General features: G+C 47.4%; 1 protein-coding gene and 1 pseudogene across 1 annotated transcript in view; both read left to right on the plus strand.

The window, feature by feature from the left end:
• LOC138658290 (zinc finger protein 850-like) overlaps nt 1-20,121 on the plus strand; it is a 242,457-nt pseudogene that overhangs the window by 40,701 nt on the left and 181,635 nt on the right.
• Nucleotides 1-20,121, plus strand: part of LOC138657436 (zinc finger protein ZFP2-like) — a 57,094-nt gene that overhangs the window by 4,896 nt on the left and 32,077 nt on the right. Inside the window, exons 5-8 of the mRNA XM_069745227.1 lie at nt 13,244-13,341; nt 13,420-13,498; nt 13,605-13,702; nt 13,823-13,940. Coding sequence (XP_069601328.1) covers nt 13,244-13,341; nt 13,420-13,498; nt 13,605-13,702; nt 13,823-13,940 — 393 coding nt within the window. The remainder of the gene's footprint in view (nt 1-13,243; nt 13,342-13,419; nt 13,499-13,604; nt 13,703-13,822; nt 13,941-20,121) is intronic.

Below are 20,121 nucleotides of genomic sequence, written 5' to 3' on the forward strand. Positions count from 1 at the left end.
GGGGGAAACAGAGGAAACTGAGGAACCTCAGCGAGAGGCGGAGGCAGACAGCCATCCGGCACCCTGCCTGCCAGATTTGGGAGTCCAGGTGGATGACTTCCACAGCGAGCAAATGAAAGATCCTACCCTGACTCCGGCTAGGAAAAATGTAAAAATGATAGATGGGGTACCCGTAGAACCTGACACTAGGCTAGCATACCCGTATATGGTTCTTGAAAATGATTTGCTCTACCAGGTAGAAAAAAAAGGGGAAGACACAGTGCAACGGTTAGTGGTACCCAAACCTTATCGGCGGAAGGTACTGGATTTGGCCCACGGACATATAATGGGGGGACATCTGGGGGTACAGAAAACCACAGAAAGGATATTGCATTGTTTTGTGTGGCCTGGAATACATTGTGATGTGCGTAACTATTGTGAGTCCTGTCCAGAGTGCCAAATCGCGGCCCCTAAATCTCAGTTCCGTAGCCCTTTGGTACCCCTTCCTATCATCGGGGTCCCTTTTGAGAGAATTGGGATGGATTTGGTTGGGCCCCTTCCCCGATCCGCACGTGGGCACCAACATATCCTCGTCATCGTGGACTATGCCACTCGTTACCCGGAAGCCATCCCTTTGCGTAACACAGCTACCAAGACGATCGCCAAGGAATTGGTACAAGTGTTTAGTCGGGTGGGAATTCCAAAACAGATACTCACCGACCAGGGGACTCCCTTTATGTCGAGGGTAATGAAGGAGCTCTGCAGGCTCTTACAAATAGACCCGTTGCGTACGTCTGTCTATCACCCTCAAACAGATGGCCTGGTTGAGTGCTTCAACAAAACCTTAAAACAGATGCTCCGGAAGGCGATAGACAAAAATGGGAAGAACTGGGATTACTTGTTACCCTATTTGCTGTTTGCCATTAGGGAAGTTCCCCAGTCTTCCACAGGGTTTTCGCCTTTCGAACTGTTGTACGCCCGTCGTCCCCGGGGACTGCTGGACGTCGCAAAAGAAACCTGGGAAGGTCAAGTCACTCCCTTTAAAATGGTGATCGACCATGTAACACAAATGCAGGATCGTATTGCCGCTGTCATGCCCATTGTTAGGGACCATATGTTACAGGCCCAGGGAGCCCAGAGGCAAAGTTATGATAGAGGCGCTAAGGTCCGTACATTTGCACCCGGCGATAGGGTGTTGGTCCTAATCCCTACGGTGGATAGTAAATTCCTGGCGAAATGGCAGGGCCCATTTGAGGTCCGAGAAAGAGTTGGTGAAGTGAACTATAAAGTGTACCAGCCGGGTAAGAGAAAACCGGAACAGATTTATCATGTGAATCTGATAAAATCCTGGAAAGACCGCTCTGCCCTAACGGCGGATCTGCCCCGTCCAGTTTGTTCACCTACTGTACCAGAGGTGCAGGTTGCTGAGACTCTCTCAGAACGACAAAAATCTGAGGTTAAGCAATTTTTGTTACAGAACCGACAGTTTTTCTCCGAAAAACCTGGCCGGACTAAGTTGGTGAAACATGAGATTGTCACAGAGCCTGGCGTCACTGTTCATGTGAAGCCCTACCGGATTCCGGAAGCCCGCCGTGAAGCTGTCTCCCGGGAAGTGATGGCAATGTTGGACTTAGGAGTCATTGAGGAGTCACACAGCGCCTGGTCCAGTCCAATTGTGTTGATACCTAAACCGGATGGCTCCATCCGGTTTTGTAATGACTTTAGGAAACTGAATGCAGTTTCAAAATTTGATGCGTACCCTATGCCCCGGGTCGATGAGTTGATCGACCGGCTTGGTAAAGCCCGATACATTACGACCCTGGATTTAACAAAGGGGTACTGGCAGATTCCTCTGGCCGAGGCGGCCAGAGAGAAGACGGCATTTGCTACACCGGAAGGTCTGTTCCAGTATGTCTATATGCCGTTTGGACTTCATGGAGCTCCCGCAACGTTCCAGAGATTGATGGATCGAGTCTTGAGGCCTCACAGACAGTACGCTTCTGCCTACCTGGATGACATCGTAATTTACAGCATGGACTGGGAAACTCATCTCCAGAAGGTACAAGCTGTGATTGATGACCTGCGAGATGTAGGTTTAACGGCAAAACCCAAGAAATGCCACATCGGGCTTGAAGAAGCCCGATACTTGGGCTACGTGATTGGCCGAGGAGTGGTAAAACCCCAGATCGACAAAATACAGGCAATTCAGGGCTGGCCACAACCAGTGAACAAGAAACAACTGCAGGCTTTCCTGGGGATTGCCGGCTATTATCGCCGGTTCATACCCAATTTTGCAGCCATGGCTACTCCCTTGACGGATCTTACCAAGGGGAAGGGTTCCGTCATGGTAAAATGGACCTCAGCTGCTGAAGAGGCCTTCCACAGCCTGAAACGGGCTTTGTGCTCTCAGCCCGTACTAGTGACTCCTGATTTCAGCAGCGAGTTTGTGGTACAAACTGATGCCTCTGATACTGGTGTCGGAGCTGTACTTTCCCAGGTGAGGGACGGAGTCGAACACCCGGTCCTCTATCTCAGTCGGAAACTGAATGTACATGAGCAGAGGTATGCGGTGGTTGAAAAAGAGTGCCTAGCCATTAAATGGGCTTTCGACTCCCTCAAGTATTACCTGGCTGGTAGGAAGTTTAGGCTGGTCACAGACCATGCCCCTCTCAAGTGGATGCACCTCCACAAGGACCGTAATAGTCGGGTAACCCGGTGGTTCCTTGCCCTGCAGGCTTACTCTTTTACGGTGGAGCACCGACCTGGGGTGCAGATGGGGAACGCCGATGCCCTATCCCGAGTGCACTGTTTCAAAAGTGTTCTTGCTCGACCGGAGTGGTCTGAGCAAGGGGGAGGGATATGTAAGACTCATGCTGGTGTGGTAGATGGAGGCAGGTATATCTCGCCCAGGTGTTTGTCCTATGTGAACTAGGCCACTCAGTATCTTCAGGGTGCTAATGGGTTAATGATTGCAGGAATAAAAGATGACCAGCTGGGTGTTTCCAGTGTCTGCCTGGGGCACACAGATTGCCTGCCTGTGTGGGACAAACGTGAGTGAAGAGCTCTGCTCAAGAATGGTGTGATGTTAGCTGGGTGGGAGAAGCCCCCCCAGTTGTTGAGATAGCAACGTATTTTGTTTAGTTAGTGCCGGACAGGCTAGGATTTATTTTTATGTTTTGTTTTTTGTGTTGATTTCACGTTAATAAATCTGACCTGAGGTCAGCCTGCTCAGAAACCTGCTGTACGCCTCAGATTCAATGCACAAACCACGTGTCCTTTGACCCCAGCAAAGGCGATCCCAGAGTGTTTTGTCACATTTCCCAGGATCCTGCACAGTCTAGAACTTATCATCGGACTTATACTGAGGGCAGAATATTAATTCCCTAATTTTAGTCTCATAGTCAGTGATCTAACGGCAACGTGTAAGTAAGGTCAGGAGAAGAAGACGAAAGAAAACGAAGAGAAGAGAGAAAAGCAGAAGACATAGGCCGAAGTCACACTAGACCGTAATACGGACGAGTGCTGTGCGATAAAAAATCACATAGGACTCGGACCAATGTTAATCTATGGGGCAGCTCCTATCATCCGTAGTTTTCTCGGCCGTATTATACGTGCTAGTGAATTAGCAGCATGCTGCGATTTGCACCGTATATCGGCAGAGAATCGCCAATGAAAGTCTATGGGTGCGAGAAAAACTCGCACAGCACATGGACCATCAGTGGGACATGTGAGAAATATGCACCAGTGTCCTATAGAAAAGCCGGAAATTCAGTGCGGTGTACAGTAAAATCACACTGACAGGTTAGAATACAATAGATAAAATAAATGTCTACACATAGTATAGGTATATATATATATATATATATATATATATATATATATATATATATATATATATCTTTATATTTCATACATCGCTAGATAGCAGAATAGCCGGTAATGAATTTGTCGGCATCTGTAAAATCTTTGCAGAACCCGACAGGATAAGAGATGTCCTTTGCATGCAGTAAACCATTGCAGAACAGATAGATTTTTATATGTCCCTCACTAATAATGTTAGTAGTGTGTGTGTAAAATTTGGGAGCTGTAGGTGTTAAAATAAAGGGTTAATTCACGGACAAAACTGTTTTGGGCTCCCGTGCAATTTTCTCCGCCAGAGTAGTAAAGCCAGTGAGTGAGGGCAGATATTAATAGCCTAGAGAGGGACCATGGATATTGCCCCCCCCCCCTGGCTAAAAACATCTGCCCCCAGCAACCCCAGAGAAGGCACATCTGGAAGATCCGCCCATTCCGGCACTTAGCCTCTCTTCCCACTGCCCCGTAGCTGTGACTTATGGGGTAATAAGGGGTTATTGTCACTTTGCTATTGTAAGGTTTAAGGGTTAAAAATACACACATTAAGAATAGAGACTTTTAATGAAATAATTAACCCTCAGGTTGTAACATCTTTATTGTATTCTCAAATCCAAGAGAAGCCCTCGTTCTCCTGGAAAAAATTCCAAAATAAAAAAGCAACAATATCCCATACCTGTCCGCCGTGCAGTCGTGTCCCACGCTGTAATACATATCTGGGGACATTTACATTTTACAACCGGGAGCTGTGCTGATGCTGCCGCTCCCGGCTGTAAACGACTGGGGAATTAATTAAATGCAGGGAACGGAGCTTCGGTGATGTCATTGAAGCTCCGTCCCCTGGCGGCATGAACTCACATGAACTCTTGAGTGTGGGAAAATCAGCTGGCACTGACATTGACCCCTAGCTGGTCTGCAAAGAAGTAACTCTATTACCGACGATCAGCTGATGGGTCATGTGACCATTTAATGGAAAATGGGAGTGGTTACCAACCAACATCAGCTGACCAGCCTAAAAGAACAGCCAGCAAGAGACCAAAAGGTAAAAACAACATTTAAATCTCATCAGAACCAAAGCTGCCATGAATCCCATAATGAATCATGACAAAGGGTTCCAGGGTGAGTATAGACATTTGAGGGGATAGTGAGCGTCCTTGACGCCTGTCATTCCGTGTACGAGCTCCCGTGACCAGACCGCATTTACCTTTACCCTGGCCGTCGTTTCTTTGCATAATTCCGATATCCACCGTAACATATTAGTATAAAATTCAAATAAAACATTTCACATTAAGACATAAATTTTCATTTTCTCCACTCTAGACCCCTCCTTACCCACCCCTCCCCCCTCCTTTCCCTTTTTTAGACAGGTCACGCTTTTCTCTTAACATGTTTTGTAGTATTATATACATTATACGTATACACTGACTTTTATTTTGAACATATAAACCATTGGTATATAGGCGAACCCTCCTCAGGCCTTGCTTCCCTTAACCTCCCCTAACCTAGTTCCAGCCAAGGCGTCCACAATTTATCGTACAGGCCCATCTTCCCTCTTTTCTGATATACACCCTTCTCCAGGTTAATGACCTGCTTCACATATTTAATATATTCTCCCCTCGAGGGAGGCTCCTCTTTGATCCAATTTCTGGCTATGACCTTCGGAGCCATGTATAGTAGTCTGGTGATTGCTATTTTCAGCTTGTTATCCACAGCTATCTCTTCCACGTACCCCACCACGCACACCAAAGGTTCTCTTGGAATTACACATCTGTATGCCCCTTCTATCCGACTTATAACCACCAACCAAAAAAGCATCAGTCTCGGACACGACCATAACATATGAAACATTCCAGCACTATCATTCCTACATCTAGGGCATTCCTAGTCGCTTTGAATTCGGAAACAATCCCCTTCATTCTGGGCCATAAACACATGCCGTACTTGTGCATATTGGAACCCCCAAAAGGTCCTAAGAGCATAGTCCGACTGCAGCTGGGAAAAGGGTTTAAACTCCCGCCGCTCTAAAATCTGACAGGCACACCGGATCCCCCTGGCTTGCCTTTCTGGTATATGTCCCATCGCCAAAAACTCCGGCAGATTATTATTAAACCACAGCGGAGAGAACCTGGTTAGACAAGCCACCCCATGAGTTTGTTTATCTCTCCCCCACACTTTATATATCAGAAATAATGTTGGGTATTTCTTCCCCAGTATCCCTAGGGATCCATCTTCTAAACACTGTACCGCCGGACTTCTTTTCACCACCCTTTCTATCAAGAGTTGTGCAATATTGGCAGACGACTCATGCTCCCAGCCCTTTAAATGCTGACATTAGGCCGCTAAGAAGTATATTTCAGGGTTAGGTAGAGCCAAACCTCCCGCGTCCTTAGGGCGCTGAAGCGTCTTCAATCTGATTCGTGGATGCTGCCACCCCCACACCAGGCTTCTAAATAAAGAGTTAATCAGTTTGAATTTCCCATGTGGTATCCAGATAGGTAAGTTCTGGAGAACATACAGTATCTTGGGCATCAGAATCATCTTAACAAGAATAACTCGGCCTACAACAGATAAATGCAATTTAGACCAAGCCCCTACCTTTGCCTTCAGAGTTCCCAGTATTGGTATGAGATTCGTATGCAAATAATTCGTGATCAGCAAAGAGATTAGTATCCCCAGATATTTGAATTGATCAGCTACTTTAGGTCTACCCTCTTCCGTGGAATCTCCCAGTTCACCCCCTGCATCATCCACCAGGAGCAGAGTGGATTGATTCCAATTTATTTTAAGCCCCGACAAAGCACCAAATCCCTCGATGAGCCAAATTACATTACTCAATGAATCATGTGGATCACTCAAGAACAGCAGAATGTCATCAGCGTAAAGCGCAATGTTTTCCTCTATCGATTCATATTTAAACCCAGAGACCTCAGTGGACTGTCGGATCTTAGCGGCCAACGGCTCCACGGGTAAAGCAGACAAAAGAGTGGAGAGCGGACACCCCTGTCTCGTCCCCTTATGTAGCCGTAAGTGGCAGTATTATTATTATTATTAGGCTATGTGCACACGTTGCGGATTAGCCTTAGGAATTTCTGGTGTGGATTCTGCCTCTCCTGGCAGAAAACGCACCTGCGGATTTGTCGTGTTTTTTTGTGCGGTTCCGCAGCGTTTTTTGTGCGTTTTTGCTGCGGTTTTGTTGCGGATTTGCTGCGTTTTTTACCCCTGCGGTTTTCTATAATGGAATGGGTACAAAAATGCTGCAGATTCACAAAAAAGAAGTGACATGCTACTTCTTTTAAACCGCAGCGTTTCCGCAGCGGATTTTCCGCAAAGTGTGCACAGCATTTTTTTCTCATTGATTTACATTGTACTGTAAATCAATTGTGGATCTGCAGCGTTTCTGCACCGCAAAAAACGCTGCGAATCCGCACAGAATCCACAACGTGTGCACATACCCTCATTATTATTATCCCCTTGTGACAGAGACAATTTGGTATTTAGTGACCAGGCTATCTTTTATAATTCTGACCACTGTCACTTTATGAAGTTATACAGTTGTGCTCAAAAGTTTACATACCCCGGCATAATTTTTGATTTCTTGGCTTTTTTCAGAGAATATGAATGATAACACCAAAACTTTTCCTCCACTCATGGTTAGTGGTTGGGTGGAGCCATTTATTGTCAGACTACTGTGTTTTCTCTTTTTAAATCATAATGACAACCCAAAACATCCAAATGACCCTGATCTAAAGTTCACATCCCCTGTTGATTTTGGCCTGATAACATGCACAGAAGTTGACACAAATGGGTTTGAATGGCTACTAAAGGTAACATCCTCACCTGTGACAAATGCCAGGAAAATTGCTGCCTGGAAGCTAACTACAGGACATCTGCCGTGAGTAACTGCACAGCAGACTGACACTCTCCTCTGCTCTCCTGTCCCCTAATCTTCTGGCATCTTTTAGTGGGTCTGTTCATCATGTCTAATTCTAAGGGAGAACGTCCCCTTCCTCCTGCTTCTTCCTCTTCCTCTGCATTAGTCAGACACTATGTAATGTATGTTCTTCCTGTAAATGCAGGCTTCCCTCAGGTCAGTCCTCTTCCCTCTGTCAGGACTACAGCAACCCCACTGTGCCCACGCCCAGGAATCCCCTGCTGCCCCTTTTGGGAGTGAGGCCCCTATCCCAGGGTGGGCTTCCTCTCTGTCACAATCTGTGGCGGATCTCACCAGGGTGTCTTAGACCCTGGTGTCCGTACTTGATAGGTTGCCCCTGCAGACTCCCGCAGTAGCCAGCGGGTCACAGGAAGCTCCGTCCGAGCCTGCCAATATAGGCCGCAAAAGATCCAGACAGGAACGCCAGTCTGAGTCCTCTTCCCGTTCCATCTCGCCCCACGGTCCGTCTCAGCTTCTTCCCATTCCTCCTCTCCCAAGTCAGGCGAGGCGTTCTCGGACGCGTCTTCGGAGGATGTTTTGGAGCTAGATTCGGACCAAATCGCTAACATGAGGGATTTGGTTCAGAGCCTCAAAGATTCCTCTACGGAACCTGCAGATCAGGCGGTTTCAACGGTCTAAACCACCTTCCAAGGTCTTCACTCCTCATTCTGAATTCGAGGAGCTTCTGGCCAGAGAAAGAGAGAATCTGCCAGACGCTTTCAAAGTGGAAAGCGCCTTGACGTGTTATATCCTTTTTTTCTGGAGCTCTCCGCCAACTGGACAGCTTCTCCCTCCATGGACCCTGCCAGTTTCTAGACTGTCTACCAACACGGTAGCATCTGGAGCATCTCTCCAGGATTCTAATGATAGAATTATAGAAACCTTTGCGAAGTCAGCCTTCGAAGCTGCTGCGTCTTCTCTATGTCCGGCCTTTGCTTCCACTTGGATTTCAAAGTCTGTAGAAAAATGGGCCAAGATACTCCGTCAGGGCATTCTGGCTGGGGCTCAACCAGAACATCTGGTGGAGCTTGCCAACCAGATTTCCCATGCAGGTGAGTATTTGGTCTCTGCCTCCCTGGATGCCGCGTCTTGTGCAGCTCAGGCGTCCAGTAATGTTTTTGCCATTCGGCTTAAGGCCTGGCAGGCAGACTTGTCATCAAAGAAGTCCCTTACCAGCCTGCCTTTTCAGGGATCGCTTCTTTTCGGTTCCAGGCTGGACTAAATTATTAAGGACACCACCGGGGGCACAAGGTCCCTTCTTCCCCAGTCCAAACCTTTCCGGCCTCTTCCGAAGCGTCAGTTTCAGTCCTTTCGGCCTTTTCTTCGTTTTGCGACAACAGAGTCCTTTTCCCACCAGCAGAGGCCGCAAGTGTGCCACATAGGAAAAAGGTTTCCTTTAGGCCCACCCCTTTCTGGCGCTCCCGCTACTCCCAAGGTAGATCCACCAGGTCTAGACCTGGAAGGTCCACCTCGGCATGACTCACAACGAGACCTAAGCGCATCTTCCAAGCTGGGCGGCCATCTCCTTTTCTTCAGAGACGTTTGGCTCACCTCGGTGGAGGATGCATGGGTCAGGGAAGTTGCATCCTCAGGATACAAAATAGAATTAGTTTCTCGGCCCCGGGATCGATTCTTCGAATCCCGTCCTCCAATAGACCGTGCTTTGGTCCCAGGTTTCTCCATTGCCTCCCTCCTCAGTTCGGGGGTAATCATTCCCGTTCCAGAAAGAGAACGACACAGGTTTCTACTCAAACCTGTTTGTGGTACCGGAAAAAGACGGCGCGGTTCTGCCCATTCTGGACATCAAGTTACTGTACATAAGGGTCCGCCTGCGCCATTTCGGGATGGAGTCCCTTCATGTCCCTATATTCCCAGGACATCACGAATTCCTGCGTTTTGCGGTACATCAGGAGCATTTACAGTTTGTCACCCTGCCATTTGGTCTTGCAACCGTTCCCAGGGTCTTCACAAAGATTATGGCAATGTTGATGGCCATTTTGAGGATCAGAGGTCTAGTGCCCTTTCCGTACCTCAACGACATCCTCAGGCTCAGGAAAGTCTGACCATCGTCCTCGACACCCTGTCCCATTTCGGGTGGCTTGTCAACAGGAAGAAGTCCTGCCTAGTTCCGACTTAGCACCTCGTGTTTCTAGGCATGCTGTTTGACACCCGTTAAGAGTTTTCCTCCCCTAAGAGAAGAAAGCAATTCTCCAGCAGGAAGTTTGCTTGCTTCAGGGCCCTCGGCTTCCATCCTTCCGGTCAGCCATGAAGGTCCTAGGGAGGATGGTGGCAGCGTCGGAGGCGATCCCCTCAAGACCACTTCAGCAGGCCATCATTTGGCAGTGGGACAAGTCTGTTTTTTTCTCTGGATCATCCAATTTGACTCTCGTCCTGGGTCAAATGGTCCCTCAATTGGTGGCTGACGTCACCCCTCATCTTCCAGGGCCGGTCCTTCCTTCCCGTTCACTGGCAGGTGGTGACGACAGATGCCAGCCTTCTCGGCTGGGGGGCATTTTTTTGTCACCTAACTGTCCAGGGACGTTGGTCGGCGCAGGAGTCTACTCTGCTGATTAATGTCCTTGAGATATGGGCCATCTTTCTGCCCCTCCTTCACTGGGAAAGGCTTCTCAGGGGTCTGCCAATCCGAATTCAGATGAAAAATGCCATGGGAGTGGCATATGTCAACCACCAGGGAGGGACTCGGAGTTCCTTGGCATTGGCCGAGGTATCCAAGATCCTCCTTTGGGGAGAGATGACGGTTCCGGCGATATCCGCTGTGTATATCCCCGGCGTGGACAACTGGGCCACCGATTTTCTCAGCTGCGAGGGCCTCGTGGCGGGGGAATGGTCCCTGCATCAGGTCTTCCATCAGATTTGCCTTCGATGGGGGACTCCGGATGCAGACCTTATGGCGTCCCAAATGAACAGGAAGGCCCCTCGGTTTGTCTCCAGGTCCCGCGATCCTCTCACAGTGGATGCTGATGCTCTGGCCATTTCTTGATCGCAGCTTGTGCTTCCCTATCTGTTCCCTCCCCTTCCTCTTCTTCCCAAGCTGTTGAAGAAGATCAAGGCGGAGGGGGTGCCAGTCATTCTGATCGCAGCGGATTGGCCCAGAAGGCCTTGGTTCACGGAGATCGTCAACCTTCTCACGGACGCTCCCTGGAGGCTTCCAGACAGATCCAATCTGCTGTCTCAAGGTCCGATCTGCCACCCGAATTCTCAGTCGCTCAGTTTGACGGCGTGGCTGTTGAAACCGCGGTTCTGAAAGTGTCCGGTTTTTCAGATTGGGTGATTCACACTATGATCCAGGCTAGGAAGCCGTTGTCTTCCAGGATTTACTATCGAACCTGGAGGGCCTATTTCAATTAGTGCGAGTCCAATCACATCCCACCTATTTCCTTTTCTCTCCCTTCTATTTTGGTGTTTCTCCAGGCTGGACTGGACGCGGGTCTTGCCCTTAGTTCTCTAAAGGGTCATGTATCAGCGCTTTCCATTCTTTTCCAGAAGATGTTATCATCCCTACTGCAGATCAAGACTTTCCTTCAGGGAGTAGTGCATGCAGCTCCTCTGTATTGAGCTCCCATGGATCCCTGGGATCTCAATCTAGTCCTAGAGGCCCTGAAGGGTTCCCCCTTTGAGCCTCTCAGAGAAGTTTCCCTGTCTTTTCTGCCCTGAAAGGTGGCCTTTCTCGTGGCCATTACCTCCATCCGGCGCGTCTCGGAGTTGGCCGGCCCTTTCTTGTTGCCCTCCTTTCTTATCACCAGGATAAGGTGGTTCTGCAGCTTCTTTCCTTCCCAAGGTGCTGTCCGCCTTTCACCTAAATGAGGACATCATTCTACCTTCTTTTTGTCCTGCTCCGACTCATCTTCTGGAGCGTTCCCTAAACAAGCTAGACCTGGTCAGGGCGGTGAGGGTCTATCTGACTAGAACTGCTTCTTTTCGGAAGACACACTCTCTTTTCGTTATTCCAGATGGTATGCTTAGAGGCCTGCCGTCCTCCAAGGCGACTATTTCTCGCTGGATCAGACCGGTAATTTTGGATTCTTACTGGGTCAAGAAGAGAGTGCCCCCTCCTAGGATTAAGGCTCACTCTACCCGGGCAGGCGGTGCCTCCTGGGCAGTGCACCAAAGGGCTTCCGCCCTACAGCTTTGCAAAGCGGCAACCTGGTCTTCCGTCCACATGTTCGCCAAATTTTTACAAGGTCCATACCTACGCTTAGGCGGACGCCAGCCTAGGCAGAAGGATCTTGAAGGTGGCAGTGGTGAGTTGAGACCTGATGGAAGTCTTTTTTTCCCTCCCCAGGGACTGCTTTGGGATGTCCCATGTTTCCTGTGTCCCCAATGAAGCGAAAGAGAAAACAGGATTTTTGGTTGCTTACCGTAAATTTGTTTCTCGGAGTCTTCATTGGGGACACCGCACCCTTTCCTTTGTTTTTCTGTGTTCTATGATTAAGTTAAGATGTCTGTTTGTTGTGTTCTTTCAACTTTGTTGATTCTCCTACTGCTTTCTCACTAATTATCAGAATGCCAGTCGGTGGGGTGTATACTGCAGAGGAGCTAACTTTTTTTGTACATAGTGTCAGCCTCCTAGTGGCAGTAGCATACACCCATGGTTCCTGTGTCCCCCAATGAAGGCTCCGAGAAACAGATTTTAAGCAACCAAAAATCCTGTTTTTTTCTGTACTCTCTGATCGCATTGCTTCTTCATGGCCACTGTTGGTGTATATTTCATGGCAGCATTGTAGTGGCCCACAATCACATTTTGGAGGTGTCAATGGGAAGTTATTAATTAGGAGAAATTTTGGCGCTTGGATGTAATGAAGATTCAAACATTTTTTTATTGGTTCAAGAAATCCAAAATATATTGATGCTTCAGTCTGATAATCAGAAGTTCATCAGTAACATGGATTGCACGAGTAAACATGAAATCTATAGAATGGTGCTATGGAAAATCAGTACATGCTGGTATGGGGGTGAGCACTTAGCCACATCATAGAATGGGACCTGACAGATGACAAAACAGTATGTGATATGTCATGAAGGGGTTAAATATCGCTCAGAGGTTCCTGTCTAGAAGGGAGGCAGACTCTCGGGGTGCAGTCATTGCCTCACAAAAAAATCAATAATATGAAAAAAATATTTTTTTTATAACGGATCTTACCTGCATCTTAGGGGAGGAATTGCTGAAAGGAAATTTGGGGGGTTTATAAATGTAGAACTTTGTCATCTCAGGGGTTTCCTTACCTGGAGAAAAGGAAAAATTTGGAGGACAAAATGTCCTTATTGTAGATTCTTTATCTGATGGGGCCACAGACTACGAAATGCCATCAACCTGCAAGACATTTGCAGTTCAGCACAAGTGGTGGTGAGGACCACAACAATGATTCTTGGGCCCTGTTCATTAAACAAAACAAATCAATGAGCCAATGGTGTTGAGAGATATGTAAGACATATTCAGTCAATGAGGTTGTGTCTCCACAGATCGATCCAGGAGGAAAAATCCACCAGAGAGATGTCCCCGTCTTCTGTATCCCCAGGACTGTCCAGAGGAAAATCACAACATCCCGGAGGACCATCAGGTAGATGACACTGAAGTCCCCACAACATCTGACCATGAAGTGATGGGACCTGAGCTCATCTTACATTTTTCTTTTTAGGGTGAAGATCTGATTGATTTTAAGGTTGAGGTTATCGATGGCGCAGAAGAAACAATGGATTTTTGGGCCGGTCAGCAGGGTGAGGAGGGGAGACTGTCATGTCTGTTCTGTAGTCACCTACTACTACTCCCATCATCTCATCATCACATGACACAATCTATTCCATCACTGTGTGTCTCCTACAGATGGATCCAGGAGGAGAAATCCACCAAAGAGATGTCCTCGTCCTCTGTATCCCCAGGACTGTCCGGACGAGAATCACAACATCCCGGAGGATCATCAGGTAGACGGTGCTGAGCCCTGTACCGGATCTGTATATGGGGGGACATTTCTGATTGAGGTCATAGAGGTTACATATTTTGGTGGTTTCTTGTATTGTGCTGATTGTTACATCTGATATCAGGGGGAAGATCGGACTAAGAATAAAGTGAAGGATGAGACAGAAGAAGAAGCGATGACGAGGGGGGATCAGCCATGTGTGAGTGACGGGAAAGAGGAGATTCCGGTAGATGTATCCACAGGTATGTAATAATGTCCGGTGTGTGATAATGATGACTGGCTTTTCATCATGATGACTGGCTCTTCATCATGACCGGTGTGTGATGATGATGACCGGTGTGTATTAACGACCGGCGTGTGTGGTATCGTGTGGAGTCTCTGGTGCAGTGAAGCTTTACCCGCCGTCCACATCACAGCAGAAGCGTCCGGTGATGGCGCGGCTGCTCCTGTAGAGTCCGGCGGTGCACCGATGAATAAGGGGACCACCTTCACACCTTAATGATTTAGGAAGCACAGATTTAGTTTTCCTTTACCTTTTAATATTACTTCCATCCTTTCCTTCCATATTTTTCTTCTACAAGTCTTGTGCTGCCAAGTAAATGACTGAGCTTGTGTTACAGGTTATGAATCTCCCCGTCCTACAGATCCCGGTGATGTAGCAGCCTCTGCCTGGTGCTGACGAGTGATGACACATGTCACATGTAGAGTCGTCCTTCCTATAGCCTCCCACTGCCTCCTACACTGAGGTCAGCATTCTTGTCCCTCTACATCCAGGCCGGCCGCCCGGGACATGAATAGCCCTATGGTAAGTCAGTAAGAGCTATGCTATGGAGGTGTGGGTCAGACATTCGGCTGTCGTCCCTCTGCCACTATGGAGGCCATCTTGGATGTGGGAGGACCAGAACACAGGACGAATGTTTAGTCACTCCTCTGTTCCGGAGTGGAGAATTGCTTTATTGTCACGATTCACACCGTGACTGTCATGGATCGGGGTGACTTTAGGCCAACAGACGGCTATCACATGTGCAGGGGGGCTTATCTTAGTTATCCCTCCACTGCTACACTGTGATGAAAACACACACAAGGTTATTGGCCTATCAGTTTACAGCAGGGGCTTATTTTAGTTACCCTACTGCTCTAGAATATACCACGAACTGCAGGGATTTATGTATATCCCGCTGTACAGTTCCGCTTGAGATCTTGCAGCTCTCTGGCGCCCCCCTCACCCTCAGTGTGGCGAATTCGAAGGTTAGCACTCGACTAATTAGGACGTGACGGTGCGAGTGAACGGAACCAATAGTCCCATCAAACGTAGTAATATATAATCACTGCACTCGTACTATGAAATTTGCGCAAATTTCATAGTATGAGTGCAGTGATTATACATTACTACCCCTCACCCTCAGGTCAGACTAGGTACAGCACCTAGGGTAATTAGTCGCCAGAAAGGCTACCTGCTATGCACTGGCTATTGGGCACGCTGCGGCGAGGGCGATATAACTACTCCCACTCAGGCAGGAACAATAATTATCAACGCCGCCGTCGCTACAACGACTCCCAAATACCCAGAACAAGGTATGCTGCCACCAGCTTTGATTAAACGTGTCCGAAGCAAACCCAAAACAGTAGCGTAATTCCCTTCAGAAGGCGCGGGGTATGTTTTAGAGCAAGAAGAAACTAGTAGTTTTATAGTTTACTCCGAAAGATTAGGCAGTGTTTATAAAAATATCACAAGGATGTTACAATAAGAGACAATTAAAAGTATGTACAAAGTAATTATAAAATAACAGGGATTAAATGAGAAATTAACACTTACATATGTTCAGATCATTTCAGGCAAAAGCAGGCTAGTGGGTGGAGCTCCAAATATCCCAGTTCATCAGGGCTGGCAGTAAGAGCTCCTCAGATAAGACTGAAGGCTGTTATGAACTGGTGGTTCAGAAACACAATGGACCTGGTGGTTAAGAGCACACAAAGTGACCTGATAGTTACTAATAACATAGGACGAGCTCTGAGACGTGGAAACTCTGCTGACCGCAATCCCTAATCCTATCACACCACACTAGAGGTAGCCGTGGAGTGCTCCTGACCAGACCTAGGCGCCTCGGGCACAGCCTGAGAAACTAGCTAGCCCTGAAGATAGAAAAATAAGCCTACCTTGCCTCAGAGAAATTCCCCAAAGGAAAAGGCAGCCCCCCACATATAATGACTGTGAGTAAAGATGAAAATACAAACACAGAGATGAAATAGATTTTAGCAAAGTGAGGCCCGACTTACTGAATAGACCGAGGATAGGAAAGATAGCTTTGCGGTCAACACAAAAACCTACAAACAACCACGCAGAGGGCGCAAAAAGACCCTCCGCACGACTAACGGTACGGAGGTGCTTCCTCTGCGTCCCAGAGCTTCCAGCAAGCAAGACAAACCAAAATAGCAAGCTGGACAGAAAAAATAGCAAACCAAGAAACACAAGCAGAACTTAGCTTATGCAGTGAATACAGGCCACAAGGACGATCCAGGAGAGAGCAAGACCAATACTGGAACATTGACTGGAGGCCAGGAACAAAGAACTAGGTGGAGTTAAATAGAGCAGCACCTAACGACTTAACCTTGTCACCTGAGGAAGGAAACTCAGAAGCCGCAGCCCCACTCACATCCACCAGAGGAAGCTCATAGACAGAACTAGCCGAAGTACCACTCATGACCACAGGAGGGAGCTTGACCACAGAATTCACAACAGAAGGCTGGGTGAAGAGTAAAGACTTATACATGGTCAGCTGTGACATCACTAAAAAGGGCTGATTCACCTAGACCGTCCCCTTTCCTCAGACTACAACTTTTAACAGCAATTCTTATAATTCTTGTATTTTCGCTCCCGAACATGTCAGAATCACAGCACACCCCTCATTCATCTTCTTTTACAATTGGCTTTCTATTGGTACCAAATTCGGGCTAGTTGGGACAAACAGTTCCAGAGAAATCCGTACTTTGTACCTATTGGGATTAGAGGCTCGCGCTTACAGTGTTTGGCAGATCTACCGATGGAAGTTAGCAATATGTACTTATTATTTTCCTAGCCCAAATCGGTGGCCCAATATCTTACTATAACAGAACAAAGAACCGCATGTCTTGAGAGAGATATCAGACCAGTTTTAGCTGGTACAATTGTCTATTGCAGCTACAGCGGTCCTAAAAATTCTTTTGGTGGGAGGGAATGATTAAGTTGCCCAGAACCTGGAATTTGCAGCTAGAAACAATAAAACCTCTTCTACACACATTTCAGCAAGCACAAACACAGAGAGAAGAAGGGGGGGGGAGGGTTTAAGCCCGCAGCATGGGTGCTAACAGGCAAATCTACAAAATCATATTACACTTCATACATTATCATGACATTTATCATAAGGGATTACGAGCTTGTATGTACAAACAGCTGTGATGGCCACATTTAGATTTCTCGTTATCTGACAGTCATGTTGGTCAAGTTGTTTTCACTTCATAAACATCATCCGAGGCAGTTGGCATGAGTTTAGTACTCGGATCCTTGAAGAAGGGGCTCAAGATGACCAGTTTCAGCAGAGATACATGGAAAACATTCGGAATCCGTAATGAAGAAGGCAACTTCAGTTTATAGGAGACCTCATTGATCCACTTTAGCACCTCGAAAGGACTGATAAAATGATGACCCAACTTGTAAGAGGGAACCTTCAGTTTGATGTACCTGGATGAGAGCCACACCTTGTCACCAGGATGGAAGCACGGAGGATCCAGGCGCCTTATATCTGCATGTCTCTTCATACGGGTTGAGGAGGCTTCTAAAGTGGCTTAGGTATCCTTCCACAACTTTACAACATCCTTGGAAAGGACAACTGTCACAGGGATATCAGAAGGAGCCGTCAATGGGAGAGGAACCTTGGGTTGCCGAACAAACATAATGTGGAATGGAGACTGTCCCAAGACTTTCCCAACGTGATTGTTGTATGAGAACTCAGCCCAGGAAAGTAATTAAACCCAATAATTATGGTGGGCATTGACAAAGTGTAGCAGGTAGTTGCCCAGGACCTGGTTGAAATGCTCCACTTGTCCATTGGACTGAGGGTGATAGGTCGAGGAGAAATCCAAGACGATATCCAGATGTTTACAAAGCGCTCGCCAGAATATGGTAGTAAACTGCAAACCTCGATCGGATACGATGTGACAAGGAAATCCATGTAGGCAGAAAATATGCTTGATGAAGCTGTCAGCCAATTCTGGAGCAGATGCAAGAGCAGACATAGGGGTAAAATGCACTATTTTGGAGAAGCGATGCATGACTACCCAGATGACGGTGCAACCCTCGGAAACTGGCAAATCCGTAATGAAGTGCCATGGACCAGATGGTATGGGTAACGGCAGAAGAGAACTGGTAGGAAGTCGTCTAGGAACTTTATTGCGGGCACAAATCGGACAGGCAGCCACATAAGCATAGATCTCCCTCCTCATGTATGGCCACCAGTAGTGGCGAGAGATCCATTGTAATATCTTCCTTTGTCCCGCGTGACCAGCCACTGTGGACGAGTGGGCCCCAAGACTTCTCAGATTCAACCACAAGAGTCTTTCCTGTGGGAATTTGCAACAGGCTGACGGGGGAGACAGTAACTATCTTGTAGGGTTCCATGATAAATTGAAGAACCTCCTCTTGGTCCCCAGACAGAAATGAGCGAGAGAGGGCATCGGCTCTGACATTGTTGTCACCGGACCTGAAATGTAAAAGAGAGTTAAAGTGGGCAAAAAACAAAGACCACTCAGCTTGGCGAGGATAGAAATCTCTGGGCTGCCTGAAGATATGGCAGGTCACTGATCCCTCACTGACCCGCCTCCTGCTTTACATACTGTATATGTTATTGTTTTGGAAAACAAAAAAATTACATTCAACATGCAGTTGGCTTCACTTTCGCTGAGGCATAATCGCATCTATAATATCCATATTTTTATTTTATTTTGTGATATAAATTGCTTGAGAAAAAAATAATCATCTTCAAAATGGCGCCGGCTGTGTGCGCAGTAGCATAATTTGGAACGTCGATAGATGCTACTGGGCAGGAGCGGCCGGCGCCTTCTTGGTGGAGACATTTTTTTTTTCCTCTAACAAAATGGTGCCATTGGTGGCGCCTGTGCAATAACTTCTATCGTGTTCCAAACTATGCTACTCCGCATGCAGCGCCATTTTGAGGAAGAAATTATTATTTTTTTTCTCATGCAATTTATATCACAAAATAAAAATATGGATATTATAGTTGTGATCATGCTACAGCGTGTTAGGGATTGAGTTCCCGCCTCTGCACAGGGGGAATCTCAAACCATCTCCGCTGCGGTCTCCCATTCTCCTCCTGCCGCAGTGGAGCCTGCTCAGCGTAGGCTTCGGTCCCAGCGTCTCGCTCAGTCTGACACTGTGCAAAGAGTTACTGCGGCCTTTCCAGCTTCTGCCATTGTAGCCAGTACTGGTCAGCGGCGAGCAGACGTTTTTGGGACTAAGTCCTACTTTTTCCCCTTCTGAGCATTCCCAGGGTAAGATCTCTCATTGGAGATCAAGGGTCACATGCACAGGTATTGCAGCAATTCCCATTGGTCCTCTAGGAAGGTCCTGAAGTTGCTCAAATTCTGTGGCAGCCTCCCATCGGTTCTTCTGAAAATGTCCTGTAGTTGCTGCAGCTATAAAAGGTTTGCATGACCGCACGGCCAAGCGCTAGTATTAATCCTTGTTATGTGCTTTGCGCCAGTGTGGTCATGTATGCCTGTGGTGTTGTGAATTCTGTTGTCGGGCTCCCTCCTGTGGTCATGAATGGTACTTCGGCTGGTTCTGTCCATGGACTTCCTCTGGTGGGTGTTTCTGAGTTTCACAGGTGACGAGGTTAATTCGTTAGCTGCTGCTCTATTTAACTCCACTTAGATCTTTGCTCCATGCCACCTGTCAATGTTTCAGTATTGGTCTAGTTCACTCCTGGATCGTTCTTGTGACCTGTCTTCCCATCAGAAGCTAAGTTCCAGCTTGTATTTCTTTGGTTTGCTATTTTTCTGTCCAGCTTGCTATTTAATTTGTTGTCTTTCTTGCTGGAAGCTCTGGGACGCAGAGGGAGTGCCTCCGCACCGTGAGTCGGTGCGGAGGGTCTTTTTGCGCCCTCTGCGTGGTCTTTTTGTAGGTTTTTGTGCTGACCGCAAAGTTACCTTTCCTATCCTAGGTCTGTTCAGTAAGTCGGGCCTCACTTTGCTTAATCTATTTCATCTCTGTGTTTGTATTTTCATCTTTACTCACAGTCATTATATGTGGGGGGCTGCCTTTTCCTTTGGGGAATTTCTCTGAGGCAAGGTAGGCTTTATTTTTCTATCTTCAGGGCTAGCTAGTTTCTTAGGCTGTGCCGAGTTGCATAGGGAGCGTTAGGCGCAATC

The sequence above is a fragment of the Ranitomeya imitator genome, chromosome 1 (assembly GCF_032444005.1).
Source record: "Ranitomeya imitator isolate aRanImi1 chromosome 1, aRanImi1.pri, whole genome shotgun sequence".
NCBI lineage: Eukaryota > Metazoa > Chordata > Amphibia > Anura > Dendrobatidae > Ranitomeya > Ranitomeya imitator.